The following is a 27,704-nucleotide window of genomic DNA, read 5'->3' as shown; positions in this document are numbered from 1 at the left end:
TGAGCCATTAGAGAAGCCCAAAACTAGTCAGGAAAAGACGTCAGTGGACTTTTCCAGAAACTCTTTTGTCCCCCAAGTGAGCTATGGTGGAGTGCGTTTCAGCGGGAACCCACTCCGATTTCTAGATCTGAATGTTGGCGCCAGGGCTCATGTTGTCCTGAGGTCTAATGAAGAGTTAACCACGGGGGGAGCTATGTGACAAAGGAAACAACTGCTTATAGTTTCATTTCCTAGAAACTCAGATGTCTATTTTTAGGCCAACCCATGCCCACATCTGCCTTTGCCCCCTGAGGGATGGGATGAGGGGACTGGTGATAATAAAGACGGCTCAGAGTGACTGACCACTAGCTACAGGCCACATGTCACGCTAAGGGCAGAGCATTTCGGCTTCTAAGCCGCCCGGTGCGGTGCAGATGAGGGAAGTGGGTCTTCAGGGGCTTAAGGAACCCGGGGGGGTCGTGCCCGGGTGCCCTGACTGCAGGAGCCGTGCGGGGCCCCCCTGCTCTCCTAGGCCAAGCCCACCGCACACCCATACCCAGGGGACCGTACGTGTGAACTTCCATTATGATCCCTTACGGCGGCCGGCAAAAGGAGCGACTGGCAGATCTTTTATAAGAAAAGATTTGGAAACAATTTTCAAAAGAAGAGATAAAAGAGGTCAGAAAGCACAGGGAAATTATTCAACCTCTTTTGTTTAAAATATTTTATTTGGGGGATCCCTGGGTGGCTCAGCAGTTTAGGGCCTGCCTTCGGCCCAGGGCGTGATCCTGGAGGCCCGGGATCGAGTCCCACATCGGGCTCCCTGCGTGGGGCCTGCTTCTCCCTCTGCCTGGGCCTCTGCCTCTCTCTCTCTCTCTCTCTCTCTGTGTGTCTCTCATGAATAAATAAATAAAATATTTTTAAAAATAAAAGATTTGGGGGATCCCTGGGTGGCTCAGCAGTTTAGGGCCTGCCTTGGGCCCAGGGTGTGATCCTGGAGGCCCGGGATCGAGTCCCACATCGGGCTCCCTGCGTGGGGCCTGCTTCTCCCTCTGCCTGGGTCTCTGCCTCTCTCTCTCTCTCTCTCTCTGTGTGTGTCTCTCATGAATAAATAAAATATTTTTAAAAATAAAAGATTTGGGGGATCCCTGGGTGGCTCAGCAGTTTGGAGCCTGCCTTTGGCCCAGGGCGCGATCCTGGAGTCCCGGGATCAAGTCCCACATCGGGCTCCCTGCATGGAGCCTGCTTCTGCCTCCTCCTGTGTCTCTGCCTCTCTCTCTCTCTATGTCTATAAATAAATAAATAAATAAATAAATAAATAAATAAATCTATATATAAAAAATAAAAAATAAGAAAATAAAATATTTTATTTATTTATTTATTTATTTGACAGAGAGAGCACTAGCAGGGGGAGGAGGGGCAGAGGGAGAAGCAGACTCCCTGCTGAGCAGGGAGCCCGATGCGAGGCCCGATCCCAGGACCCGGGGATCATGACCCGAGCCAAAGGCAGGTGCTTGACTGACTGAGCCGCCCAGGTGCCCCTATTCAACCTTATTAATAGTTATATGTCCTATCCTTTGATATGGAAACTCCACTTCTAGAAACTCTTTTTAAAGGCATGATCAAGGATGTGGCAAATTATTTATAGAATAGTCTATGCAGCGTGGCAAAGAGAGTATCTCATGCCAATGTTGGGGAGGGATTACTTAAATGTGACTCCCCATCAAATCATGTCTTAATTAATTAATTGATTGATTTTTAAAGATCTTATTTATTTATTTTAGAGAAAGAGAGACAGTGTGTGCCAGTGGGAGGGAGGAGCAGAGGGGGAGGGAGAGGGAGGGGGAAAGAATCTCAAGCTGACTCAGTGCTGAGTGCAGAGCCTGACGTGGCACTCGGTCTCACGACCCTGAGATCATGACCTGAGCCAAAACCAAGAGTTGGATGCTCAACTGACTGAGTCCCCCCAGGCGCCCCTCAAGTCATGTTTTTTTGTGAATTTTGTTTTTTTTTAGATTTTATTCATGTATTTATTTGAGAGAGAGAGAAAGAGATACAGAGCGTGAATGGAGGGCAGAGAGAGGGAGAAGCAGGCTCCCCACTGAGCAGGGAGCCCCACGCGGGGCTCGATCCGGGGAGCCTGAGATCATGACCTGAGCTGAGCTTAACCAGCTGGGCCACCCAGGGGCCCCTCAAATCATGTTTTTTAAAAGAACACTGAACACACACAAGAAGGTACTTATAAGATAGTGATAAATGAAAACAGCAAGCTAGAAATTGGGAAGTATCGTATATTCCTGGTGTTTTTAACGTGCCCACACTAGATGCTTACTCGGCATTGGCTCATCTGGGAGGATGTTTTACACGAACACATGTGTTACCTATTTTTGTTAATAGTTTCTCAAAACAGCCCTGCATTCTAACCATTTTACAGTTGAGAAATGAAGATTCTCATGAGGCAAAGTGATTCACCAAAGTCAGAGAGCTCTTATGTGGTACGATAAGAATTGAATATCAAATCTTTCTGGGATTCCTGGGTGGCTCAGTCAGTTGAGTGTCTGATTCTTATTTTGGCTCAGGTCATGATTTGAGGGTCCTGAGGTCAAGCCCCGCATCAGGCTCCACGCTCAACAGGGAGTCGGCTTGAGATTCTCTCTCCCTCTGCCCCTCCCACCCTCCTCCTGCTCGTGTTCTCTTTCTCTCTCTCTCTTTCTAAGATAAATCTTTAAAAAAAATTTTAAACAAAATAAAATGAAATCTTTCCCCCAACAAACCCCTAGCTAAGACTGGAATGCTTCTGACTACGTGAAATAGACACAGCAATGGGGCGATCCGTATTAGAAGGAAACGTGTCGATATGTACCCGTGGTTAAGCAGTTTTAAAAGTAAAAACGTTATTCTGCTCTCGACTATAATATATTTCTTTGTGGCCCAGCAAAGAGGTAATGAGAAATTTATTTCCTAAATTAATCAAACCAAATTAACCAACATTTATTTTATTTTTAAGATTTTACTTATTTATTCATGAAAGACACAGAGAGAGGGAGAGAGGCAGAGAGACAGGCAGAGGGAGAAGCAGGCTCCACACAGGGAGCCAGACGTGGGACTCGATCCGGGTCTCCAGGATCACGCCCTGGGCCGAAGGCAGGTGCTAAACCACTGAGCCACCCAGGGACTCCCCAAACCTGTTCATTTAAACATTTGAAAGATTGTGCTACAGTTAAATCCAATCATTACAGATGAACCAACCAGTGTCTTGCAGGCCAAGGGCAGATCCCTTCTGTCTCAGAAGCTTACCAAAGCTTGGGGCTGAGCGGCACACCGTGGCCACGGCCCATACCCGGTTGGCCACCTACGTCTGCACAGCCTACAAGCCAAGAAAGCCCTCAGTTTTTGAGTGATTGAGAAAGTCAGAGGAAGGATGCTATTTCATGACCCATCCCATTTCTGTTAAATTCAAATTTCCGTGCTCGCAAATAGTGTTATTGTTTGGTTAGATACAGTCTGTAATTGCTTTGGCACTATAGGGCATCCTCCTCGTTGGTTGAGTAGTTGTGACCGAGACCGTGTGGCCTGCGAAACATAAAACACTTACTAACAAGTGAAAACAAGTGCCGATGGTTTGGTGTGGTTTATGGGAAGCAAGCACACAGGGTGTAAGGTCAAATAAGATTTAGTATCTTCTGGTCTTGGGTGCCTGTCGTGATGGGTAACAGCTGTCAAGTTCCTCGCTTATGTAAGACTACTTTCTATCATTTTATTCTCTTATTTTGAAAACTAAGTCTGTTGGGCTAAAATGGTAAGAAATAAATGATGAAACGTCTCTGTATTTTTAGAGTGAGTTGATTATATCCTTAGGTTTTTTTTTTTTTTTTTGGTTATATAATGAGACTTTGACATTTATGGTAATTACATTTTACAGAGATTAGTCTATAATTAGAAATCTTTGAAAATTTGCAAAAAAAATAAAAAGAGGGGGGCTACTTCATCATAAATTTATTAGGGAAATTCCAAATAGAGTCTCAGTCTATAAAGTAAATAGAAAAAGAAGGAAACCAGGGGCTCCTGAGGTGGAGTGATTCACCAGCTAACTTCCCTATTCGCGGAGTGTGGTGGCCACATGGCTACCTCCTTCTGGAACAATTCAGGGCGCTGCCGAGTTGACCGGAGGGCCCTCCTGGGTGAGCTCCAGACAGCACAGCAGCGCAGCGCTCACACGAAGGAAACGGTATTTGAAGCAAAGAAGGAGGCCGTGCGGAATAACTTCCAGAAACCCTGAGCAGATGTGAGGGGCTTCCTTTTATTTATGGTTAAGATGGAAATTCAGAACCCGGAGCCTCGCTCCCTGCCCTGGCACCCTCGGTGGGCGCACGGTTGCGCAGGTGCGTCCTGCAAACGGGCCCATCGGTGCACCTTGCGTTCCCGGGGTCGGCGGCTCCGGGGTGGCCGTGGGACACGGCGAAGGGGCTGGAGAGGCGCCCCAGGGGACAGCCGGCTTCCGCAGGGTGGGGTCTTGGGCTCCTGATCTCCAGGAAGGAATACAGACTCTATGCTGGTTCACAGTCCCCACCCTCTGCACTTGACCTTTTTTAAAATTTTTTTTTTTTTGGAGTTCAATTTGCCAACATTTAGCATAACACCCAGTGCTCATCCCATCAAGTGCCCCCCTCAGTGACCGTCACCCAGTCACCCCAACCCCCTGCCCACCTCTCCTTCCACCACCCCTTGTTCGTTTCCCAGAGTTAGGAGTCTCTCATGTTCTGTCTCCCTCACTGATATTTTCACTCATTTTCCTTCCTTTCCCTTTATTCCCTTTCACTATTTTTTATATTCCACGAATGAATGAGACCATATAATGTTTGTCCTTCTCCGATTGACTTACTTCACTCAGCATAATACCCTCCAGTTCCCTCCACGCTGAAGCAAATGGTGGGTATTTGTCGTTTCTAATGGCTGAGGAATATTCCATTGTATCCATAGACCACAGCTTCTTTATCCATCATCTTTCGATGGACACCGAGGCTCCTTCCACAGTCTGGCTATTGTGGACATTGCTGCTAGAGACATCGGGGTGCAGGTGTCCCGGCGTTTCACTGCATCTGAATCTTTGGGGTAAATCCCCAGCAGTGCAGTTGCTGGGTCGTAGGGCAGGTCTATTTTTAACTCTTTGAGGAGCCTCCACACAGTTTTCCAGAGTGGCTGCACCAGCTCACACTCCCACCAAGTCTTCACTTGACCTCGAGGGCAAATCAGTTGTCTGAAAAGGCCGCTTTCACCTTTCCGGTAGTCCCAACCTCATTAACCCTGGGGGGGGGGGGGTGCACGGTTTCACAGCACCTGGCAAAAGGCGAGTGAACTCAGATTCACAGGTTGCCAACAATTGCCCGCCGCCCTGGCCTCCCCTTGCCTCCCGGGGCCCCCTCTCATTGTTTTGCAGCCAGCCATCGCGTTGGGTTCCCCCAGCCCAGCGGGGTGCAGGCCCCCCACCCGAAACATGAGCTGCCTTCCTTCCCCGGTTTGCCTGGAAAAAGCACCAGAAAGGCATTCTAGAACTTCCTCCCCCCCCCCGCCCCCCAGGGCGACTTGGCTGTTTTTCTGCTGTGTGCTTTTTTTTTTTTTTAACATGTTATTTATTTATTCCTGAGAGACACACACAGAGAGGCAGAGCCAGAGGCGGAGGGAGGGCGAGGGGCTGGGGTCCTTGCTGCCGGGGCGCCGGCTCCCTCGGGCGCCTCTCCTGCCGCACCTGCTGTCTGCTCACCTGGGGCTGCTAAACCTGCCTCCCGCTTCGCTGCGAACGTGGGGACGAGGTCCTGCGCCCCTCGCCTGGCCTCTGTCCCCCCCTTGCCCCCCTCAACGCCTCGGAGGTTTCCCAGCCCGGCCTGCAGATCGCCCTGAAACAACGGCGCTAAAGTCAACCGCAGTCCTGTGGCTTCTGTGTCCTGGTCTCCAACCGGGCGCGGTTAGGTCGCTGGGTCTCTAACACCCGTGGGATCGGGGCCCTGGGGCGGGGGCTGGCCTCCCCGGAAAACTCGCTGGCTCCCAGGTGCAGGTGCGGTGCCCGGGGCCGCCCCTCAGCAGGTGCGTGCGAGCCGGGGCTGCTCGGCGCGGGACAGGCCCCGCACTGTCCCTTCTCAACAGGCCACCCGCGGCCGCCCCCAGGCCGTAGGGCTCCCAGAGTGGGGGAGAGACCGAGATCAGGGGCGAAGGAGCGAGCTCCGGGGGGGGACGTGGGACCCCGGTCGCCTTTTCTCTCCCGGCCTTGGAAACTCTGTGGCATCTCTTGTGCCGCTGCTGGCGGGGGAGTCACTCGCAGGAGCCGGCCTGCGGCCCAGGGGAGGGGGGGACGGGGGGGGGGGGGGAATGAGGGACCACTCAACCCCGGAGGGTGGGGTTGCTCCTCTCCTCGCTGGGGCTCCTCCCTGCTCAGCTGCTCACAGTCAATGTCCCAGCCGTGGTCCCTTCTCTATGTCATCATCATTGTCGTCGTCGTCATCATTAGTGCTTTTGGGTGTTGCTTTGTTGGTTTGGGGTTTTTCATCCCCACCAGCGTTATGTAACGTGCTGTTCTTTCCTCCTAAGACGGTCTCCCCCGCCTGCCGGCCCTGCGAACGCCTGCCAGGGGCTTTGTTTCCCTTGGTCGGAAATTCCCCAGCAATGTTTGCTGTTTCCAATCCCTCATTCTTCCAAGAACTTTCAAGTCCTATTTTCTTTGGCTTCACCTTCAAAATGTATCCAGGTCTGGCAAGTTCTCACCACCTGCACCCTTGCCAGCTGGGTCTGTTGCCTGAGTCGCTGTAATCGCCTCCTGACCAGCCTCCATCCTTCCACCTGTGCGCCCTCACTGTCCCTTCTCAACACGGCCACCCGCGTGAGGCTTCCAGCACGTAGGTCAGGCTGCGTCACTCCCCAGGGTTCCACGCAGAGTAAAAACCACCATCCTCGGAGGGGTCAGCAGGGCCCGCGTCCTTGGCAGGGGCAGGAGGCCCTCCTCTTTGACTTCATCTCCTACTCATCTCCTCCCCCTACTTGGTCTAGCACCGTCCCTTGCATAGGGTACATTCCCAATATGGTTGTTGAATGACTATGCGAGCATATAGTTCTTTATTACAGAACATAAAACTCAGCACGCCTTTGAGTGTACAAACTCACAGACTAGCCTGACATAGCGTTGCTGGCTAGCAGGTGCAATTCGTAAGGAATGCATCGTCCAAAAAGCCTCCTTTTCCCCTCAAGTTGATCCTGCTCAAATTGTAAATATCTTTTTTGTTCTTTGACAAATTTTCCCCCTTGATTTCGGCACACCAGTCTCGTTGCCACCTCTGCGAATATTCCAGCACAGTTTTCCACCTTTGCGTGAGGCTTACCCCTCTGCCTGGAATGCTTTTCCCCTGGATAGAGCTGCGTGGTCAACTTCCTCCTCCCCTCAAGATCTTTGCTCAAATGTCAACTCTCCGTGATGTCCACGCAAGCCGCCCATCTACGGTCACAAACCCGTCTCCTGTGTCTGATCTCCTTCGCCCTGCCCTACGTTTCCTTTCCAACCCTTATACCACCTGACATCGATATGATTATCACGGAAAGTTCTATACTTTCCAGTTTATTATTTGGAGGACATAAGCTTCAGAAAGAGCAGGAATCTCCTCTGTTTGGGCCACCGATGTGACCCAATGCTTAAAAGTGGGCACCTGGCGCATGGCAGGTATCAGTAAATACTTGTTGAAATCCTCATTTTTCACAATTTTCTTCCACATTGTTATGACACAATCTTATTGCCTGTTCTGTGATGTTTAAAATGTTTTTAAGGGCAACCCGGGTGGCTCAGCGGTTTAGCACCATCTTCAGCCCGGGGCGTGATCCTGGAGACCCGGGATCGAGTCCCACATCGGGCTCCCTGCATGGAGCCTGCTTCTCCCACTGCCTGTGTCTCTGCCTCTCTCTCTCTCTCTGTCTCATGAATAAATAAATAAAATCTTTTAAAAAATGTTTTTAAGATAAAAGCGATACATGATCTTTATTTAAAAAAAAAAACAAAAAAAAAAACCCTCAAGGACTAGAAGATATAACACACTCTTTCCTACCTGGCAAAGACTCTGGAAGGTATCACCGTTCAGTTTCTCACATGTCTTTCTGTACTTTTCTCTGCAGATACAAATCAAATCTGTGTGTCTGTATTCATCACAAAGGGATCATATGCTATGTTATTTTCATGCTGTCTTAAAACTTCATTTTATTCTTTATTACTTAATAGCATAACCACACAGCTTTTCACCTATATGTCTGCCACATTCTTTTCAAAGGGATGTTTGGTGTTCCAAATGGTTTTAGCCATTTCCTCCCATTGATGGATCATCATCCAGTTCTTCCCAGTCTCATTAATTTCAGAGAGCTGAAGAAAGCTCACAAAATGGTGTCACCTGAAGACACAGGACGCCTGTTATGTGCTAGTGGTGGTTTTTTCCTTTCTATGGACCCCTTAGAAGATTCACAGTGATTGGAAGCCTTGCTTTGACCATTTTGAAACAGCAGCAGCCTGAGGTTCTGGGGGGTTAGGAAGATCCCAGCTGAGGTCAGATGCTGGCAGATAAGTTTCGGGGGGCTCTGGAGGTCAGTTAGCTCAACCCACACAGTTTGTGGATGAGAAGGTCAAGGTTCAGGAGAATTCAGTTGGTCGCCTTCTATCCGCTAGAGAGGCTGACTCAGTTCCCGGGACGCCAGCCCCCAGAATAAACAGGCGAAGCCAGACTATAGTTGGTCTTCCTCTAGCTTGTTGCAAGACACAAACCACTTCGCCTCACTTCCCCACTGGGGCCAGCTGTCCTCAGAACTCCTCAGATTGCAGCCACACGTCCGTTCCAAGCTTGCAAAGTCTTAAAAATAAAAACACTATCTGCAAAGTGGGACATTGGCAACCTCTTGGGAAATGGGTCTCCCTTTCAGTCATCATAGCTCTCTTAGCCATAGACTTCCTGGCGGGAACCAAATGTGGGTCTCAAGGTGGGGAGCCTGGTTCTGAATATAAGAACCACACAAATGACACAACGCAGCCAAGAGGATATGTTTTGCTGCTTTGAAGGGTTTATTGAAGCTTTCGTTTGAAGGGTGGGCAGCATTACCTTTAGGCCTGACTAGAGGTTGTCCTACAGTCTTGGATTTCCACGCTGCCTTGCCCCGACTGCAGAGACTTTCAAGCACACACGGCCTCTGGGTGGCAGCTGCAAGGCCCTTTGGTTTTGAGTTGGGCAGGAATGGTGTCCAAGGCCCCTACTTGGTCTAGCACCATCCCTTGCATAGGGTACATTCCCAATATGGTTGTTGAATGACTATGCAAGCATATAGTTCTTTATTGCAGAACATAAAGCTCAGCACGCCTTTGAGTTTACAAATTCACAGACTAGCCTGACATAGCGTTGCTGGCTAGCAGGTGCAATTCGTAAGGAATGCATTGTCCAAAAAGCCTCCTTTTCCCCTCAAGTTGGTCCCGCTCAAATTGTAAATATCTTTTTTGTTCTTTGGCAAATTTCTTTATGGAAACTCTAAATAGCAGGGCACCCAGGTGGCTCAGTCAGTTGACCAGCTGACTCTTGATTTCGGCTCAGGTCAGGATGTCAGGGTCAGGGGATCCAGCCCCACGTCGGGCTCCATGCTCAGCACAGAGTCTGCTGGGAATCCTCCCTCCTCCTCTCCCTCTACAGCTCCCCCTGCTTGCTCTCTCTCTCTCTCTCTCTCTCAAATAAATCTTTAAAAAAAAAAAAACCTCTAAATAGCACAATATGGAAACATTACAGTGCTCAGAATCCTTGAATGGAAATGGAGATAAATGAAGACACAGGCACGCACGCCAAGTGCGTTTGCTCTAACTTCACGAGGTAACTTGAAGATGATTGGTCATCATGGAGTTTGACTCTTGGTTCAGAGTTGCCTCTCTGGTTGCTGCCTCTTCAAGAGTGAAATGAGGATATTTATATATCCTCTTAACCTCACCGTCAGGGCTCAGTCATGTAGCATCAGCACCGTGTCCTCTTCAGCGTCTGGCACGTAATCACATGATAGAAAGCAGCCATTCAACAAAAATGACTAATGACCGTTCAATATGAATTCTACATTTTCCATTTTAACAAAAAGAGACGATTTACTGAGAGAAGAGAACACCTGTGCATACAACGTCAAACATTCCCATTTTAACTGTATTGAGTTTGCTAATCGAGCATCCAAATTTACCCAGCATGTTTGCGTGTGTAATTAGCTGTGATTTGTGGCCAACGCTAAGCCCACGTTGGGGTGTATTCCCTTACTTTATAAATCAAATTACTGAAAGGCACATGTCTTTTGGCAGTTGTTGCCCAAAAAGCAAGCAAAACAGAATAATGTGGATTTATTTCTATAAATCTATTTATTTGTTTCAGATGAAAAAGTAGTCCTGGCTCAACACTGAGTGAACTCTTTTCAAAGACTTTCATTTATTTATTTATTCATATATTTTAAGAAATCTCTATACCCAACGTGGGGCTCACACTCACCACCCCAAGATCAAGAGTTACATGCTCTACTGACTAAACCATCTGGGTGCCCCTCTAGCATTGAGTGAACTCTTAGATCACCATTATGTGATGCTCAGGTCCTCACTTTAGTCAGAGGCAGGGGGTTCCTGGTGGTCTGAAAGGGGACATTTTTACACTTAAGGAATAAAGGAAAACTTTAGGAAAACTTCACATCTTTCTAAGGTTTGTTTGTTTGTTTGATTGATTGATTGATTTTAAGGGGGGGGGTCCTATGTGCCTCAGTCGGTTAAGCATCTGCCTTCAGCTCAGGTCATGATCCCAGGGTCCTGGGATGGAGCCCCACGTCGGGCCCTCTGCTCAGCAGGCAGCCTGCTTCTCCCTCTCCTTCCTGCTTGTGCTCTCTCACTATCTCTGTGACTATCTCTCTCTCTCTCCAATAAATAAATACAAACTTTAAAAAATTAAAGAATAATAAAAATATTTTAGAGAGAGAGTGAGTACCAGCAGGGGGAGGAGCAGAGGGGGAGGGAAAGGGAGAGAATCTCGAGCAGACTCCATGTTGAGCGCAGAGCCCAACACAGGGCTCCATCTCACAACCCTGGGATCACGGCCTGAGCCGAAACCAAGTGTCAGACACTCAATCGACTGAGCCACCCAGGATCCCCAAAGCTTCACATCCTTCAGTCATCTTCTCAAAAATATCTTTTAAATTTGGAAGTTTCAAAAGGGCATTACTTCTCTTTAACAAATTTAGAAAGGCTTTGTTCATTGAATCCATTTTTCCCCTTCCTTTGCTTGGTCAGAACCCAACCTCTCATTGCAGTTAATTTTCTTGGTTCCAAGATCCGCGCAAGCTCACTGATACCTCGGAGTTCCAGGCTCCTGGTGCAGCGGGGGTGGGGACCCAGAAGACCTCCCGTCGACCCTAGAGCATCACAAGGGCCAGCGGGGCTGGGGCTCAGCTATGGAGCACAGGCTGTGCCTCTCCCAGGAGAGACAAATGAGCTCTGCACTGTCACTGGGGTTTCAGGTTCCAGGGAACAGAACTGAGAAAGGATCGAGTGGGGGCTTCTGCAGTTTCACTTGCATGGCCTTCCTCTGACACCACTGTACCCCTTCCTTTTAGAGGCCCCCAGCCCTCCTGGGGTCTCCTCGCTTCCTTGTCAGCAATCTGACCTTTGGAATACTTCACTATTGAGGACAATTCAGTGCATGTCTTCCATGGGATTGTAAGGACGTTCGAAGCCTTGATTTATTCCGCAGATATTGATCTCACGCTCACTATGTGGCAGGCATCATAATGATAGAGCGTGTGGAGAGACAGGCCGGGTTCTGGACCTAAGAGCGTTCAGCTCCCAGGGAGAGGAATGGGTGCATTGACATAGAGCCTTCTAGAAAGGAGGTATAACAAAGCAGCCAAGAGTGCAAGCTGTGTGTCTGACTTGCCGGAGTCTTACCTTGGGCCGGTTCTGTGGGCTCTGCATTTCACTCTCCTCATTGCAAACAACCTATTTCTTAGAATCGCAATGACGAGGAAATCATTCGCTTGAAATCAGCAGCACGTGAACAGACGCACAGGCTTCGCAGGCAATGTAATTTCTTCTAATATTAGGCAGTCTTGGATTGAATTTGCTTAGAGCGAATTCTATGCACAAGTTTAATACACCCGAAGATTTTGTCTAGACCAGGAGTTTGCAAATCGCGGCCTGTGGGCCAAATCTGTGTAGCCACCTGTGCTTGTGTGGCTCGTGAGCTAAGGATGGTTTTTATCACTTTGATGAGTTACATTCTAAATGGTAATTTAAATACCCATATAATTGCCTCAACTTTGCCCCAAATATTTACTCTCTAGCTCTTCACAGAAAAAAGTTTGGCATACCTCGGTCTAGACCTATGTTGTCTACTAGAACTTCCTGCAGGGATCCCTGGGTGGCTCAGCAGTTTAGCTCCTGCCTTCAGTCCAGGGCGTGATCCCGGGGTCCTGGGATCGAGTCCCACGTTGGGCTCCCTGCATGGAGCCTGCTTCTCCCTCTGCCTGTATCTTTGCCTCTCTCTCTCTCTCTCTCTCTCTGTGTGTGTGTGTGTGTCTCATGAATAAATAAATAAAATCTTAAAAAAATAGAATTTCCTGCAATCTCTCTGCGTGCTCAACTACCGTAGCCTTGAGCCTAATGTGGCTCTTGAGCACCTGAAATATGGCTCGTGTAACAGAAACTGAATTTTAAAATTGCATTTAATTTTAATTAATTTAAATTTAAATGGCCACATGTGACTGGTGGTTATCATATTAGACAGAGCAGCTCCAGACCATTTTAAATGTAAAGATTCTGTATTCCGTCAATGTTCCTCAGTCTCAATGTAATCAACTCCCCAGAGGCTGTATGAGTCAAGGGGAAGGCAGCAATCCTAATCAGATTCTTTGGCCTGGCCTGGCTTCCATTGTCTGCTGGAAAATACTTAATGGAAAGTGCTTGAAAAATGCATGTGAGCACACACTTATGTTCTCTTAAGGCTGCTAGTGACTCTGTCCATTCATCTGCTTTCATTTGGGGTAAGGCAGGAGGCTTTTTCAACCCCGCAAGGCCCCAGATTAAGGAAGTCTTAATCAACCTTGGAGTTCAGGCTGCAGGCAGAGAAAGCCTCCCTTGGCCGAGCTGTACTTCCTTCCATTCATGCTTGCAGATGGCTGACTTCAGCCATGGCTCATGCCTCCCCTAAGACTGCTAAAAACAGTAAGAGGTCATCAGCGTGCATCATCATTACAAATACCGCCACACCATTTCCCCTAACAGCGAAGTCACAAGTCACGGTTGGCACACTGAGGATGTTACGTACAGCACGGTGACGGTAGTTAACAATACTGTATTGTGTGTTTGAAAGTTGCTAAGGGAGTAGATCTTAAAAGTTCTCACTGCAAGAAAAACAATGGTAATGATCTGAGGTGTTAACTAGACTCATTGTGATCATTTTCCAATATATGGGTTTACCAAATCATTATGTTGGACACTTTAAACTGATATAATGTTAGGATGTCGTTGTATCTCCATAAAGCTGGGAGAACGAAACAGAAGTCACAGTGGACGTGTGTCCCGCCTTCCAAGATGGCCTGGGTGATGGTTGTATCCGGTGTTTTGCAATGGTGTGGTATGCGTTGCGAGCTTTCCAGCCTCCAACATCGGCATCTGTCTTGCCCGTAGCGTAATAACATCGACATCACGTGTTTTAGGTTCTTTCAGGAGCAGCAACCTACTCCCAAGTTCTACCTTTTACACTGGCTAAAAGTAGGCTATTTCTGTTTCTAAAAGAAATGCAATTTCTATTGCATTTGTACAATAGAAAGTCCAGGGGCACCGGGGTTGCTCAGCGGCTGAGCATCTGCCTTTGGCTCAGGGCGTGACTCTGGGGTCCCAGGATCGAGTCCCGCATCAGGCTCCCTGCATCCCTGCATGGAGCCTGCTTCTCCCTCTGCCTGTGTCTCTGCCTCTCTCTCTCTCTCTCTCTCTCATGAATAAATAAATCAATCTTTAAAAAAAAAAAGGAAGAAAGAAAGTCCAGTTAACCCTGGCTTAGTATAACAACTTTGTGATTTCTCATCAACTCCTAGAGATCAGAGCCATTATTTATACTCCGCTCTAGGAGGTCGTGCGAGGAGGATCCGGTGCTCTGGATCATCCACCTTGTTGCTTCGCCATCCCTAGCATATTTTCCTCATTTGCAAAAATCAAGATAGGTGGCTACCACACCCATATTACAAGAAGCTAGATGGAAGTAGACAGGAAGAAGGGGAAGAGCCCCGCCATTCAAGGACATATCCCAGAAATCATACGTCTCACTTCCTCTCACATCACATTGGCTTTAACTTAGTCATGTAGCCATGCTTAGCTGCAAGAGAGTCTGGGAAATAGAATCTTTTCTTCAGAGTAGTATATGCCCAACTTTTTTTTTTCCCAACTATTAATGAAGACTCTCTCACTATGAAATGAAAGAAAGGGGACAAAGATATGAGTAGAGATTTAACAATCTCTGGACTCAATGAGGCTGATAAAAATAACCAATTTAAAGTGTCAGAAAATACCCTGCATGAAATAAGAACAACATACAATTAAGCTTCACCGGGGCACCTGGATGGCTCAGTGGTTGAGCATCTGCCTTTGGCTCAGGGCATGATCCCAGGGTCCCAGGATCCAGTCCCACATCGGGCTCCCTGCATGGAGCCTGCTTCTCCTTCTGCCTGTGTCTCTGCCTCTGTGTGTGTTTTTCATGAATAAATAAATAAAATCTTAAAAAAAAAACAATTAAGCTCCACCTCTACAAGTATCATCATCTTGTCTGGAAAGAACTACTGGTCTTTCCACGTTTTAATTTTAAATGCACATATTTTTTCTCTCCTCCACTGTGAGTTGAGCTCTTTAGGGGCAGGGGCTGTGTGTTTGCTGCCCCTAGTAGGTATTCAATAAATACTTGTCAAATGAAAGAATGACTGTGTCAGTGGAATCCTGATTTTTTTTTAAATGAATTCTTTCTCACCAGGTACTTGGTATAATTCCTAGCTAATGAATTGTTGGAGAATTTTCTGGTCTGAGTCCACTGTCTTTTTATTATTATTATGAAATATTTTATTTATTTATCTATGAGAGACACAGAGAGAGAGGCAGAGACACAGGCAGAGGGAGAAGCAGGCTCCCGTGGGGAGCCTGATACGGAACTCGATCCCAGGGCCCGGGATCATTCCCTGAGCTGAAGGCAGGTGCTCAACCGCTGAGCTACCCTGGCATCCCCGGGTCCACTGCCTTGGTTCCGGACAGTTGTCTGGGTCCTTGATGTGTCTTGTACTGTTGGTTCTGTGTCCACCATTCTCTTGGAGGGGCTCTTCTGCTGGGCACAGTGGCTGCCTCACAAGGGGACGTGGGTGGAGTACCAAGCCAGGACTGGGAGTCAGTTCTTCCAACCCTCATTCCAGAGTGGTATTTCACAGCCATGTGTGTACTCAGAGCAGAAGATGAGAAGAGGGAGCGACTACTTCTGTCTGGGTTCGTCCCAGAGAGTGCCTTGAAGAAGATGAATTCGAAGTGAGCAATAGAAAGCAGAGCTTTTGAAACCTTTTTCCCCGAGGAATCCTTGGGCAAATAGATGAAATAGACTGTTATCCCCTGGCAATGTGGGGCTTTAGCCTAAAGCAATCTACTCCAAGGAGAAATTTCTTGGAAGTATTTTGCTTTATTTCATTCATTCATGCTTTCATTCTTCTATTCATGTATTTAGCAAGCATGATACAACACGAATTACGTGCCGGGCATTGTTTTATACAAGGACACACAAAGCCCTACTCTCTCAGAGCTTATCTATCTTCTCATGCAAGAGAGACATTAAACAACTAAGCACATGAATCACAAGCACACAAACTATCGGCAAGGTAATTTCTGATTGTGCTAAGGGCCATGAAGGAAATAAAGCAGGGCGGTCTAGCACAGGGTACGACATATATGCACCCCACTGCACCTCAGTGGACTCATCCCTAAAATGGAAATTAATAGTAGACATTCACATTTCCAAAATCCCCTGACTGAAAGCTTTGTCCTAACTCAGTCAATGGCAAACACATGACCTGAATTCATCTGGAGGTGAATCTTGATCTGAACTGAACAAACTAGTTCTTTTCTTCCTTGTCTACTTGTGTGCTTGCTTGCTTTTCTTGCTTTTCCTCCCTTCCTTCCTCCCTTCCTTCCTTCCTTCCTTCCTTCCTTCCTTCCTTCCTTCCCCACTTACTGTGGAGGCTTCTTTGTTTCACTGCACAAATTTTTATGTGTTTGATTATGGGATGCTGCCCCGGGCCCCAGTAGGAAGATTACATAATGCATGGATATGTATTACCTTCTAAGGTCTGAAAAATTCTTAGTTCCAAAACACATCTAACCCCAAAGGTTTTGGGTAAGGATTGAGGATCTGTAGTACCACTCACATGTGGTTATTATGAGGATTCAATGGGTTAATATATTTACACCTTGAAAATAAGGCTCAGAATAGAGTAAGTGCTACCGAAGTTAACCAAAGTTACGGTCACCATCAATAGTATTACATGGAAGCGTATTTACGTAAGTTGACCAGAGATGGTCTGTCTGAATACGTGTTATCTGTGCAGACCCCTAAGGGATGAGGATGACCTGGCTGTGGGAAGAGGAGGAGAAAGATAATTTCAGGAAGAGGGAACAGCAAGTGCCAAGACTGGCTCGAATGCAGAACAGAAAACAGGCCAGATGTCTGGCGTGTGGTCAAAGTAGGGGGAGGATGGTTCAAGGTCATGGAAGTAGGCTGGAGTCAGAACATGCATGATATAAGCAGTAACGATTCGTTGTAGTTGATGTGATTCATGTTTAGAAAGACTGCTCTCATGCCATTTGATGGAAGAATTGTAGAGGAGAAGGAGAATTGGGAGGACCAGTTTAGAGTCTCTTGCGGTAGTCCAGGTAAGACCTAATGGCTAATGGCAGGAAGGAGGTGATAGTAGACGAGGAGAAAAGTGGACAGGTGCAAGAAAAAAGTTTAGAAATAAGGGAGAAAGAGGGGCACCTGGGGGGATCAGTCGTTTAAGTACCAGCCTTTGGCAGGTCATGATCTCAGGGTCCTGGGATCGAGCCCCATGTCCCTCAGCAGGGAGTCTGCTTCTCTCTCTCTGCCCCTCCCCCCTACTTGTGCGCACTTTCTCTCTCTTTCTCTCAGATAAATAAATAAGATCTTTTTTAAAAAGAGAGAGACAAGAGTGAAATACTTTCTGATTAATTTTTCCTTCTAGTTCATACTACGTCAATAGGTAAAGGCTAAAAACTCCACAGTCATGGTCGCAGGTGTGTTAAGGGCAGGGTCTGCTGGACGCAGCTCCCACGGGCTTGCCAGGGCAGCTCTGCACATCTCTCTCCAACTCCGCATTCAGTGACATCACGATGGCAGCTCACACTATGGGAACTAGAAAATGCTATAAATCAGGATTTAACAAATCAGAGGTGTGGGGCGTGGGGAGACAGCCAGTTGTTAAACATTGACCAGCACACCACTGTTATTTTTTTCCTACAACTAAACTAGAGCATCTACTTCCCCCCATCATAGAACTAGGCATATTCTGGAACCTTGGTGTGGTGATTGCTGTCACTTCATGTCTTTAACTCTGCTAATTCAGGGATCTTCCCAGTTCTTCCCAGGAGCTCGTCTAGGTTTGTGAGAGTGGGATCAGAAGAGGGCACCTGGTTCACGATTTGTCCTTTACTCATTTTGGCCCCCTTCGGAATACAACTCACCTCCCAGGTCCATAGTAATGCCCTTAGCAGCATTACTTTTTACCTTCTGATAGCGGGGTTCATGAACCCATCGTGTCTTCTGACAGAAGCATAGCTGGAGATGGGGTCCACGGTCTGGGATCCTATAGTCAGGAACCATAAAAATAACTCACTCTCCTTCTCCCCTTTTCTCATCTTGACTCAACCCCTCCTCCCTGAGTGATGAACATTTCTCCTAAATCTTCGAGTAAGATTGGTGCTCAAGGGAGATAGACCCTATTTATCTAAGGGCTTCCTGTACACCCTGGCCTATTGCCATCTTCCCAGGGATTTGATTCCTCCAGATTGGAAGGTAAAGCCTTAAGGGATAACCAGAATTCTGCTGGGTGGAAATGATAGAAAAGAGAAGTCCAGGTGAAAGGACTTGCAAGTAAGGAACGCAAACTGGGCTTGGGTTAGTGACTAGAAAAGCTGGCAGGGCAGTGTATTAGGAAGGCCTGGACAAGTAGATAGGGAATAAATTATGGAAGACTTTGGATGTCATGATAAAAAGTTAGGGCTCATTCTGTAAAAAAAAAAAAGAGAGAGAGAGAAATCATTTTAAAGATTGTGGAATAACGTAATCTGATTAATGTTTGGAAAGTTTAAATGGTTAGGGTGGATTGGGAGAGTGAGAGCCTGAGCACAAAGATGAGGCTTTAGAGTGGACCAAGGGTGAATAATCTCAACTGAAATTGTGTCAGCTAAAATGGGCAAAGCGAGGAGGATGCCAAGAAGGTCAATGAAGAATGTCAACTGGACTCAGTGAATGATTTTCATGAGGAGGAGAAGAGGAGACAAGGTGGTGAAAGAGGCGGGGAAAAAAGACAATGTTGTACCTCTAACCTCAACAAGGTTGGGTGTGTAAATGTGTATGAAGAAGTCCTTTAAGATCCTTCTGAACCATCTTGGATCAGAGAAAAAAAAGCTGAGGGGAAAATTGCTTATTTACGTTCTATTGGAGGAATTAAGGGAAGTAGGCATTTGGTTTCTTAGATATCAACATAATTGGTTGATTCAGTTCATTGGGAGAACAAAAGCATTAATTGATCTAGAAGCCTATTGTAGAGACACAGGCCAGATCGTTCCATGGATAAGCACCAGCTAAACTAAAACCAGTGTTCTGGAGTAGAATATTGATAGAAATCTTGAAACTTGAAGGCTAGTCTCTGGTTAAACCACCCTCTAAGGCAGGGCCAGTCCAAGTTAACATGATGACTGGCAAAGCTCTTCAGTACTCCCCATACTACCTTTCAAGGTCTTTCTCCCCAAGGTCCCGGGGTCTCTCATGCTAAACCTGGTTGCCCAAGAATCACCATTATGAGTAGGTTTCCATATGTCCCAGTTTACCTGAGAGAGTCTTGGTTTTCTGCCTGTAGTCTTAGCGAAATTATTAATAGGTTCCCCTTCCTTTCACTCCCATGAGTATCCTCTTTGATCAATCAGGAATCACCAAGGCAATGGCCTGACTCTCTGCTCTCTTCTTTCCAAATTTATGTAATGCAAAGCAAAAGTGTAGGGGAAATGCTCCTTCCCCAGATCATCTTGGATTTCCAAAAACAATCCAAGAGGAAAGCCAGCTCATAGGATGGCAGTGCCGGAATGACACAGTTGAGTGTCCTTGGGCAAATGAGCTGTTATTGCTGGGTGGGGTCTTAATCCCTTAACCCAGGGATGATAGATCTCTTAATTTTTCTACTTAGAATATTAAGAGGTTTGAGTATTATGAAGGCCTCTTGTAACATGTATCAGAGCAGGCTTAGCAAGCAAAAAGTAATGGCACAAAAGTCTTTTTTTTAAAGATTTTACTTGTTTATTTGACAGAAAGAGTGAGAGCACAAGCAGGGGGAGCAGCAGAGGGAGAAGCAAGCTCCCAGCTGAGGAGGGAACCCGACGTGGGGCTCGATGCGGCACTTGATCCCAGGACCTGGAGATCGTGACCTGAGCCAAAGGCAGATTCTTAACCCACTGAGCCACCCAGGCGCCCCAGCACTAAAGACTTAATGTGTTGTTCTTCCCAATGCATTTTCCTTTTAATATTCCTTCATCCCCAAATTTCAGACTTTGGCAACTAGTTGACAACCCTTCTGTTATACTATTTTAAATAAAAGCGAGTAAGAAAATGCTTCCTCTACCACCTTCAAATCTATGGAACTGAAGAGCTAATGTGCTAAAAGCTAAATGTGTAACTTGATTATTATGACCCTCAGTAGTAGGTTCATCATAACGTCAGGGGGTGGGGAGATGCAACAGAGAATTAAGACCTGGGTTGTATCTTTTAAACTGTAGCAAAAGGGGATCCCTGGGCGGCTTAGCGGTTTAGCACCTGCCTTCGGCCCAGGGCGTGATCCTGGAGACCTGGGATCGAGTCCCACGTCGGGCTTCCTGCATGGGGCCTGCTTCTCCCTCTGCCTGTGTCTCTGCCTCTGTGTGTGTGTGTGTGTGTGTCTCTCATGAATAAATAAATAAAATCTTTTAAAAAAATAAATAAACTGTAGCAAAAGAGAGGCAGCAAATGGAACATTTCAAATCTGATTCTTGATATATTTTAGAATGATTTAGAATGACGGTGATTTGTTCTTTCTTATGCTTTCAGGTGTTTCCAATGTGGACATTGAAGAGACAGTTCTTTATCCTTTTGAACATAATCCTGATTTCCAAACTCCTTGGAGCCAGATGGTTTCCTAAAACTCTGCCCTGTGATGTCAGCCTGGATGCTCCGAAGGCCCATGTGATTGTGGACTGCACGGACAAGCACCTGACGGAAATCCCGGGAGGTATTCCCTCCAACGCCACCAACCTCACCCTCACCATTAACCACATACCCGGCATCTCTCCAGCCTCCTTCCACCAGCTGGACTATCTGGTAGAGATCGATTTCCGATGCAACTGTATACCTGTTCGACTGGGGCCGAAAGACCATCTGTGCACCAGGAGGCCACAGATTAAACCCAGAAGCTTTAGCAGCCTCACTTATTTGAAATCCCTTTATCTGGATGGAAACCAGCTTCTAGAAATACCCGAGGGTCTTCCTCCCAGCTTGGAGCTGCTGAGCCTCGAAGCCAACAGTATCTTCTCTATCATGAAAAATAACCTAACAGAACTGACCAACATAGAAAGGCTCTACTTGGGCCAAAACTGTTATTTTCGCAATCCTTGTAATGTTTCATTTTTCATCGAAAAAGATGCTTTCCTAAGTCTGAAAAATCTAAAATTGCTCTCCCTCAAAGATAACAACATCACGTATGTCCCTACTACTTTGCCGTCTACTTTAACAGAACTCTACCTTTATAACAACGCCATTGCAAAAATCCAAGAAGATGATTTTAATAACCTCAATCAACTGCGCATACTCGACCTAAGTGGAAATTGCCCTCGTTGTTACAATGTCCCATTTCCTTGCACACCCTGTGAAAATAATTCGCCCCTACAGATCCATGAGTCAGCTTTCGATGCATTGACAGAATTACAGGTGTTACGTCTACACAGTAACTCTCTTCAGCGTGTGCCCCAGAGATGGTTTAAAAACATTAAAAAGCTCAAGGAGCTCGATCTGTCCCAAAACTTCTTGGCCAAAGAAATTGGGGATGCCAAATTTTTGTATCTTCTTCACGACCTTGTCCAACTGGATCTATCTTTCAATTATGAACTTCAGGTCTATCGTGCAGCTCTGAATCTGTCCGACGCGTTTTCTTCACTGAAAAACCTGAAAGTGTTGCGCATCAAAGGATACGTCTTTAAGGAGCTGAGCAGCCATCATCTCTCTCCGTTACAGAGCCTTACCAATCTCGAAGTTCTTGATCTCGGCACTAACTTCATAAAAATTGCGGACCTCAGCATATTTGAACAATTTAAAACACTGAAAGTCATAGACCTTTCGATGAATAAGATATCCCCTTCAGGAGATTCAGGTGAAGTTGGCTTCTGCTCTAGCACCAGAACCTCTGTCGAAGGTCATGCGCCTCAGGTCCTTGAGACATTACATTATTTCAGATATGACGAGTATGCAAGGAGTTGCAGGTTCAAAAACAAAGAGACTCCTTCTTTCTTGCCTTTTAACAAAGATTGTTACATGTATGGGCAGACCCTGGACCTAAGTAGAAACAACATCTTTTTTATCAAGTCCTCTGATTTTCAGCATCTTTCTTTCCTCAAATGCCTAAATTTGTCAGGAAATACCATTGGCCAAACTCTCAATGGCAGTGAATTTCAGCCACTAGTGGAGCTGAAATACTTGGACTTCTCTAACAACCGGCTTGATTTACTCTACTCGACGGCATTTGAGGAGCTACGCAAACTGGAAGTTCTAGATATTAGCAGTAACAGCCATTACTTTCAATCAGAAGGAATCACTCACATGCTAAACTTCACCAAGAACCTAAAAGTTCTGAAGAAACTGATGATGAACAACAATGACATCGCTACGTCCACCAGCAGGACCATGGAGAGCGAGTCTCTTAAAATTCTGGAATTCAGAGGAAATCATTTGGATGTTTTATGGAGAGATGGTGATAACAGATACTTAAAGTTCTTCAAGAATCTGCTGAACTTAGAGGAATTAGACATCTCTGAAAATTCCCTGAGCTTCTTGCCTTCTGGAGTGTTTGATGGCATGCCTCCGAATCTAAAGACTCTCTCCTTGGTCAAAAATGGGCTCAAGTCCTTTCACTGGGAAAGACTCCAGTATCTGAAGAATCTAGAGACTTTGGACCTCAGCTACAATGAGCTGAAGATTGTCCCTGAGAGATTATACAACTGTTCCAGAAGCCTCAAGAAGCTGATTCTTAAGTATAATCAAATCAGGCAGCTGACAAAGCATTTTCTACAAGATGCTTTCCAGTTGCGATATCTGGACCTCAGCTCAAATAAAATCCAGATTATCCAGAAGACTAGCTTTCCAGAAAATGTCCTCAACAACCTGGAGATGTTACTTTTGCATCATAACCGGTTTCTGTGCACCTGTGATGCTGTGTGGTTTGTCTGGTGGGTCAACCACACAGAGGTGACTATTCCTTACTTGGCCACAGATGTGACTTGTGTGGGGCCAGGAGCACACAAGGGCCAGAGTGTGGTCTCCCTGGATCTGTATACCTGTGAGTTAGATCTGACTAACCTGGTTCTGTTCTCATTTTCCCTATCGCTGGCCCTTTTTCTGATGGTGATTACAACAGCAAACCACCTCTACTTCTGGGACGTGTGGTACAGTTACCATTACTGTAAGGCCAAAATAAAGGGGTATCGGCGTCTGAAATCACTGGACTCTTGCTATGATGCTTTCGTTGTGTATGACACTAAAGACCCAGCAGTGACCGAATGGGTTTTGGATGAGCTGGTGGCCAAGCTGGAAGACCCAAGGGAGAAACATTTCAATTTATGTCTTGAGGAAAGGGATTGGTTACCAGGGCAGCCAGTTCTGGAAAACCTTTCCCAGAGCATACAGCTTAGCAAAAAGACGGTGTTTGTGATGACGAACAAGTATGCAAAGACCGAGAACTTTAAGATAGCATTTTACTTGTCCCATCAGAGGCTCATGGATGAAAAAGTGGACGTCATTATCTTGATATTCCTTGAGAAGCCCCTTCAGAAATCCAAGTTCCTCCAGCTCCGCAAGAGGCTCTGTAAGAGTTCTGTCCTGGAGTGGCCAAGAAACCCACAGGCTCACCCATACTTCTGGCAGTGTCTGAAAAATGCCCTGGCCACAGACAATCATGTGACCTACAGCCAGGTGTTCAAAGAGACGGTCTAGGCCTTCTTTGCAAAATGGGGCTGCCTGACTCACCAAGGAGAAGCTTGGCTGCCTAGATTTTCTCTTCGATGTCTCACTAGAAGGGTGTTCGTAAATTCTCTAAGACCCGGGATGGCCCATAGCAGAGAGGCTGGTGGAAGTTGGAAAATGGAATTTATATGATACATCGAGTCATCTTACTTATCTCTCTGTGACTCCATTTGCACTGGAGCCTCTCCTTTCTGTTCCTGGATAGATGCTATTGGGAGGACGGCGGCAAGGAGAGGACACGAGGCTCTGACTCTCCTGTAATTCTCTAGTGATTATTAAATAGACGTGCAATCACAGACTACTGAGAAGAATTGCACTTCTTCCCGAAGAAGAACTACTGGTATGTGTCAAAAACGCTCGGGGCCTGCGTACAGGACATTAAAATGTAGCAGAGTTTGTGAAATGAAAACCCAGTCAACTCGTCACCTGATGGCTTCTTTCTGTGCAGACCCAGAGCTGGCTCCCCACGGAGGATTGCCTACGTGCCACTGTCTCTTCGCCCTTGGGCCTGTTGCTGGGTCCCTGGTGGAAATAGTGAGAAACACCCTTACCACTGGTGGGCTTGGCCTACTTACAAATGGAAAAAAATTGAAGTTGATCTGCCTTTATACAAATGAGGCTCTTTACCTTTGATGATAATTCACCTGCTCAAGTATTGTTACGGACTGAACGTCTGTTCCCTCCCAAATTCAGATGTTGAAGTGCCAACTCCCAGTGGGATGGTGTCAGGAGGTGGCCTTTGGGGGGGTGATCAGGCCACGAGGGTGGAGCCTGCAGGAATGGGATCAGTGCTTTATCAGAAGATAGCAGAGGGACGCCAGGGTGGCTCAGGGGTTGAGCATCTGCCTTTGGCCCAGGGCGTGATCCCGGGGTCCCAGGATGGAGTCCCGCTTCGGGCTCCCCGCAGGGAGCCCGCCTCTCCCTCTGCCCGTGTCTCTGCCTCTCTCTGTGTCTCTCATGAACAAATAAATAAAATCTTTAAAAAAAAAAAAAAAAGACAGCGAGACCTAGCTTGCTGTGTTCCCACCACGTCCCTGTGAGGATACAGAGGGAAGTCAACAGCCTGCAGCTCGGACGAGGACCCTCACCAGATGGACGATGCTGGCGCTCTGACCCGGGACTTCCATCCTTCAGAACTGGGCGAAATAGGTGTTTGTTGTGGAAGTCACCCGGTTTGTGAGATTTTGTTATGTAGCAGCCTGAGCGACTCTAACGCCTATTTTTATCTGCTTTGCAATGTGCTGTGTCCAAAGTAAAACGGCCTCATGCGATGGTCTCTCAGACCGCTTTGCCAACTAATATCATGTATCTGTAATTATCTGCCAACTTGATCCGTCCACATTAGATGGCTTTGGAGGACCCCAAGACCATTGATTTATTTACGGTTATCAGGCAGGGGTGCCCATTCCATGGATTCCTTTTAAATTGCGGGGAGGAGGCAGGGAGAGGACAAACCAAGGTGGACGGACCTCAACACTCAGAAGGCTTCAGTTTTGAGCACCTACTTGCGTTCTCCAAGGCAGCAAGAGAGAGGACCAAGACGCGCTGAAGACGTGCACGCGTTCAACTGGGTACGAAGTCACACGAGTTCAACGTTTGAGACCTGATCACTTGGCTTCCGTTTCCTGAGAGCGATTATCAACAGAGGTGTCGGGGTCCTTTGGAAAATAAGCGTGCGTGGGCCCAAATCTCGGAGCGTTAGTTGGGAGATGCTACGTATGCATGACACGCCAAGGGTTTTGCTTTAAGTCTAGTTGTAGATACACAGTAGAGGAATTCTTTCCAAAGGACTTGTAATCGATAAGGGTCACAAATAAAGACTTAAGCTGCTAGAGCCAACTATTTGACAACGTCTTTAAGCTTTATTGTACTTAATAGATGCCTTCCTCCTCCTCCTCCTCCTCCTCCTCCTCCTCCTCCTCCTCCTCCTCCTTCTTCTTCTTCTTCTTCTTCTTCTTCTTCTTCTTCTTCTTCTTCTTCTTTTCTTCTTCAGTGTGAAGAACAAAGACAATGTCATAAAAATTGGCTCTTGGCCATCCTAAAGCTTCTTCGATTAAAACACATCAACACATAAGGTTGAAGCTATTTTGGTGATTTATAAACCATAAAGCCCTTGAAGACAGCTTAAACATCTTCTGAAATGGATTAAGGGGAAGGGAAAGTCAAAACAATGCATCTCAGAAACCACAGCGTATTTTGACAGGAGGTTATGTACACGCTTTGTTGTAGGCAACAACCAAGAGCACATCGACAAATGGTTTTCATTTTAAATTCTTTGTACTCTTGGGTAGTCACTCTTTCAACCTTGAGAGGGCCCTCCGCGGAGTCCCGTGCACCTGGAGCCAGAACTCAGGCTGCTAGGAGCGTCTGGCTGCCGGGTCCCCTCCAAAGCTCTGAATGTCCTGCTGCTCGGTTGACCCACCTCTGGTTGGCTCTACTCCGGAAGGGCCTCCCCGACTGTCCACGAATCCCACTCCGCTGTCAAGGCTTGGCCCCCAGCTCCTTTCACCCCTGCACTTGTGGGGTTGTGTCCTTCCTCCTCACACACATCCTATGCCTCAGCAAGACTCAGGACCCAAGTGTTTGAGGGATCCAAGCCGGGGGTAGGGGTGGGGGACCCAAGCATTGGGCAGGGCAAATGTCATGGCTGGGAAAAGGCAAAGCTAGCGTCTGGCGTCTCTCAAGAGAGGGGACGAGTGTGATCATGGCCCCGTTCCCGAGCCAGGGGCTCCGGGCCCCATCCTCACATCTGTTCCCAGCCCTGATTGGACACTGCAAGGTCTAGATGGTCTCTCAAACATAATCGGAAAGTACAGAGTACGTGAGGGGGACGGTGACCTGAGAGCCTGGGCGCCTCGGTCCTGAGGCTACCAGGGAACTAAAGGCCAGGCAAGGACCCACGCTCTTCCCTCTGGTGAGGCTGCCCTCTGCCCCCGAACCGGCTTTTTAGGTTCTGTCGCCTTCTCATCCTAACCAGGACGGATGGGAGACACGGGTGGCACTTCTGGGTGAAGTGGGAAATGGGGATGGGGAGAAGGTTCCATCAGTCCTCTGCATCTTCCGCTTGCGCCCAAGTGAGCAGAGAGCCCTGGCTAGGGGGCGGGCGCATCCCTCCTGGGACTCCGGGTGCCAGGGCTCAGGGGCAGCCGGTGACCCGAAGGAACACTGGGGGCCCCTCAGATCCTCTGAAGGTGAACAAAATCAGCCCATTTCACTGACTTGGTGGGAAGAAGGAGGACAGGAGCCCAAGCGACCCACCCCCCACTGGCAGGGTGGTAGGGAAGAGTGGAAGGGGAGACGGGGTCCCCGAGTCCTGGCGCGGGGTCCCAGGCAGGCTGGTGGCAGTGCCGTGGGAGCCGGGTGGGCTCCCCCCGCTTCGGGCGCGCCCTCCTGCCTCCACCTCCCTCTCGGTTTCCTCTTTGGCTGTGGCCGCCACCGCGAGCCTCCTCGGGCCATGCCCCCCACTGAAGAGAAAGAGCAGTGGCTGCAGGTGGGAGTCTTGTGTCTGGAAGCGGTGGTTTTGTGTGTCGTGTTGGTTGATAACTGATCTCTCTGGCACACACCTGCAGTGAGTCCCCCCTGCCTCGGGGAGGGTGGCCTTCCCGGCTCATGAGACCTCCCCGGGGCCCCAGCCGGACCCCTCTACCACCTTGGAATTCACATTCCCGGGGCAGCCTGGGGGGGGGCTCAGCGGTTTAGCACCCCCTTTAGCCCAGGGCGTGATCCTGGAGACCCGGGGTCGAGTCCCGCATCGGGCTCCCTGCATGGAGCCTGCTTCTCCCTCAGCCTGGGTCTCTGCCTCTCTCTCTCTCTCTCTCTCTCTCTCTGTCTATCATGAATAAATAAATAAAATTTTTTTTAAAAAAGGAATTCACATTCCTTCTACTTAGCTCAGATTTTAACCATGTCAATTAAGAAACTGGGTAAGATCTGGTCCTCTGCCTTTAAGATTACCTTAATCTTGGATTGTAACCCATTTTTACCATGTTCACCATTTGGCTCAGTGGCTATATTTCTTTTTCTTTTTTTTTCTTTTTTCTTTTTTTAAAATATTTTGTTTTTTTATTTATTCATGAGAGACACACAGAGAGAGAAGCAGAGACACAGGCAGAGGGAGAAGCAGGCTCCATGCAGGGAGCC

The 27,704-nt window shown here is 47.5% G+C and overlaps 1 protein-coding gene across 5 annotated transcripts in view; it reads left to right on the top strand.

Moving 5' to 3' along the window:
- The window catches only part of TLR7 (toll like receptor 7), a 31,035-nt gene extending 5,632 nt beyond the window's left edge, over positions 1 to 25,403 (top strand). For all 5 annotated transcript variants that reach the window (XM_072815175.1, XM_072815174.1, XM_072815177.1 and 2 more), the window contains one exon: positions 20,385 to 25,403. In XM_072815175.1, the coding sequence (XP_072671276.1) occupies positions 20,385 to 23,534 (3,150 nt within the window). In that variant the 3' untranslated portion in view covers positions 23,535 to 25,403. The remainder of the gene's footprint in view (positions 1 to 20,384) is intronic.
- The last annotated feature ends 2,301 nt before the right edge of the window (positions 25,404 to 27,704 follow it).

Source organism: Canis lupus, chromosome X (genome assembly GCF_048164855.1).
Source record: "Canis lupus baileyi chromosome X, mCanLup2.hap1, whole genome shotgun sequence".
NCBI classification, from domain to species: Eukaryota; Metazoa; Chordata; class Mammalia; order Carnivora; family Canidae; genus Canis; species Canis lupus.
Note: the sequence above shows the minus strand (reverse complement) of the source record. Positions and strands in the feature narration are given on the sequence as shown.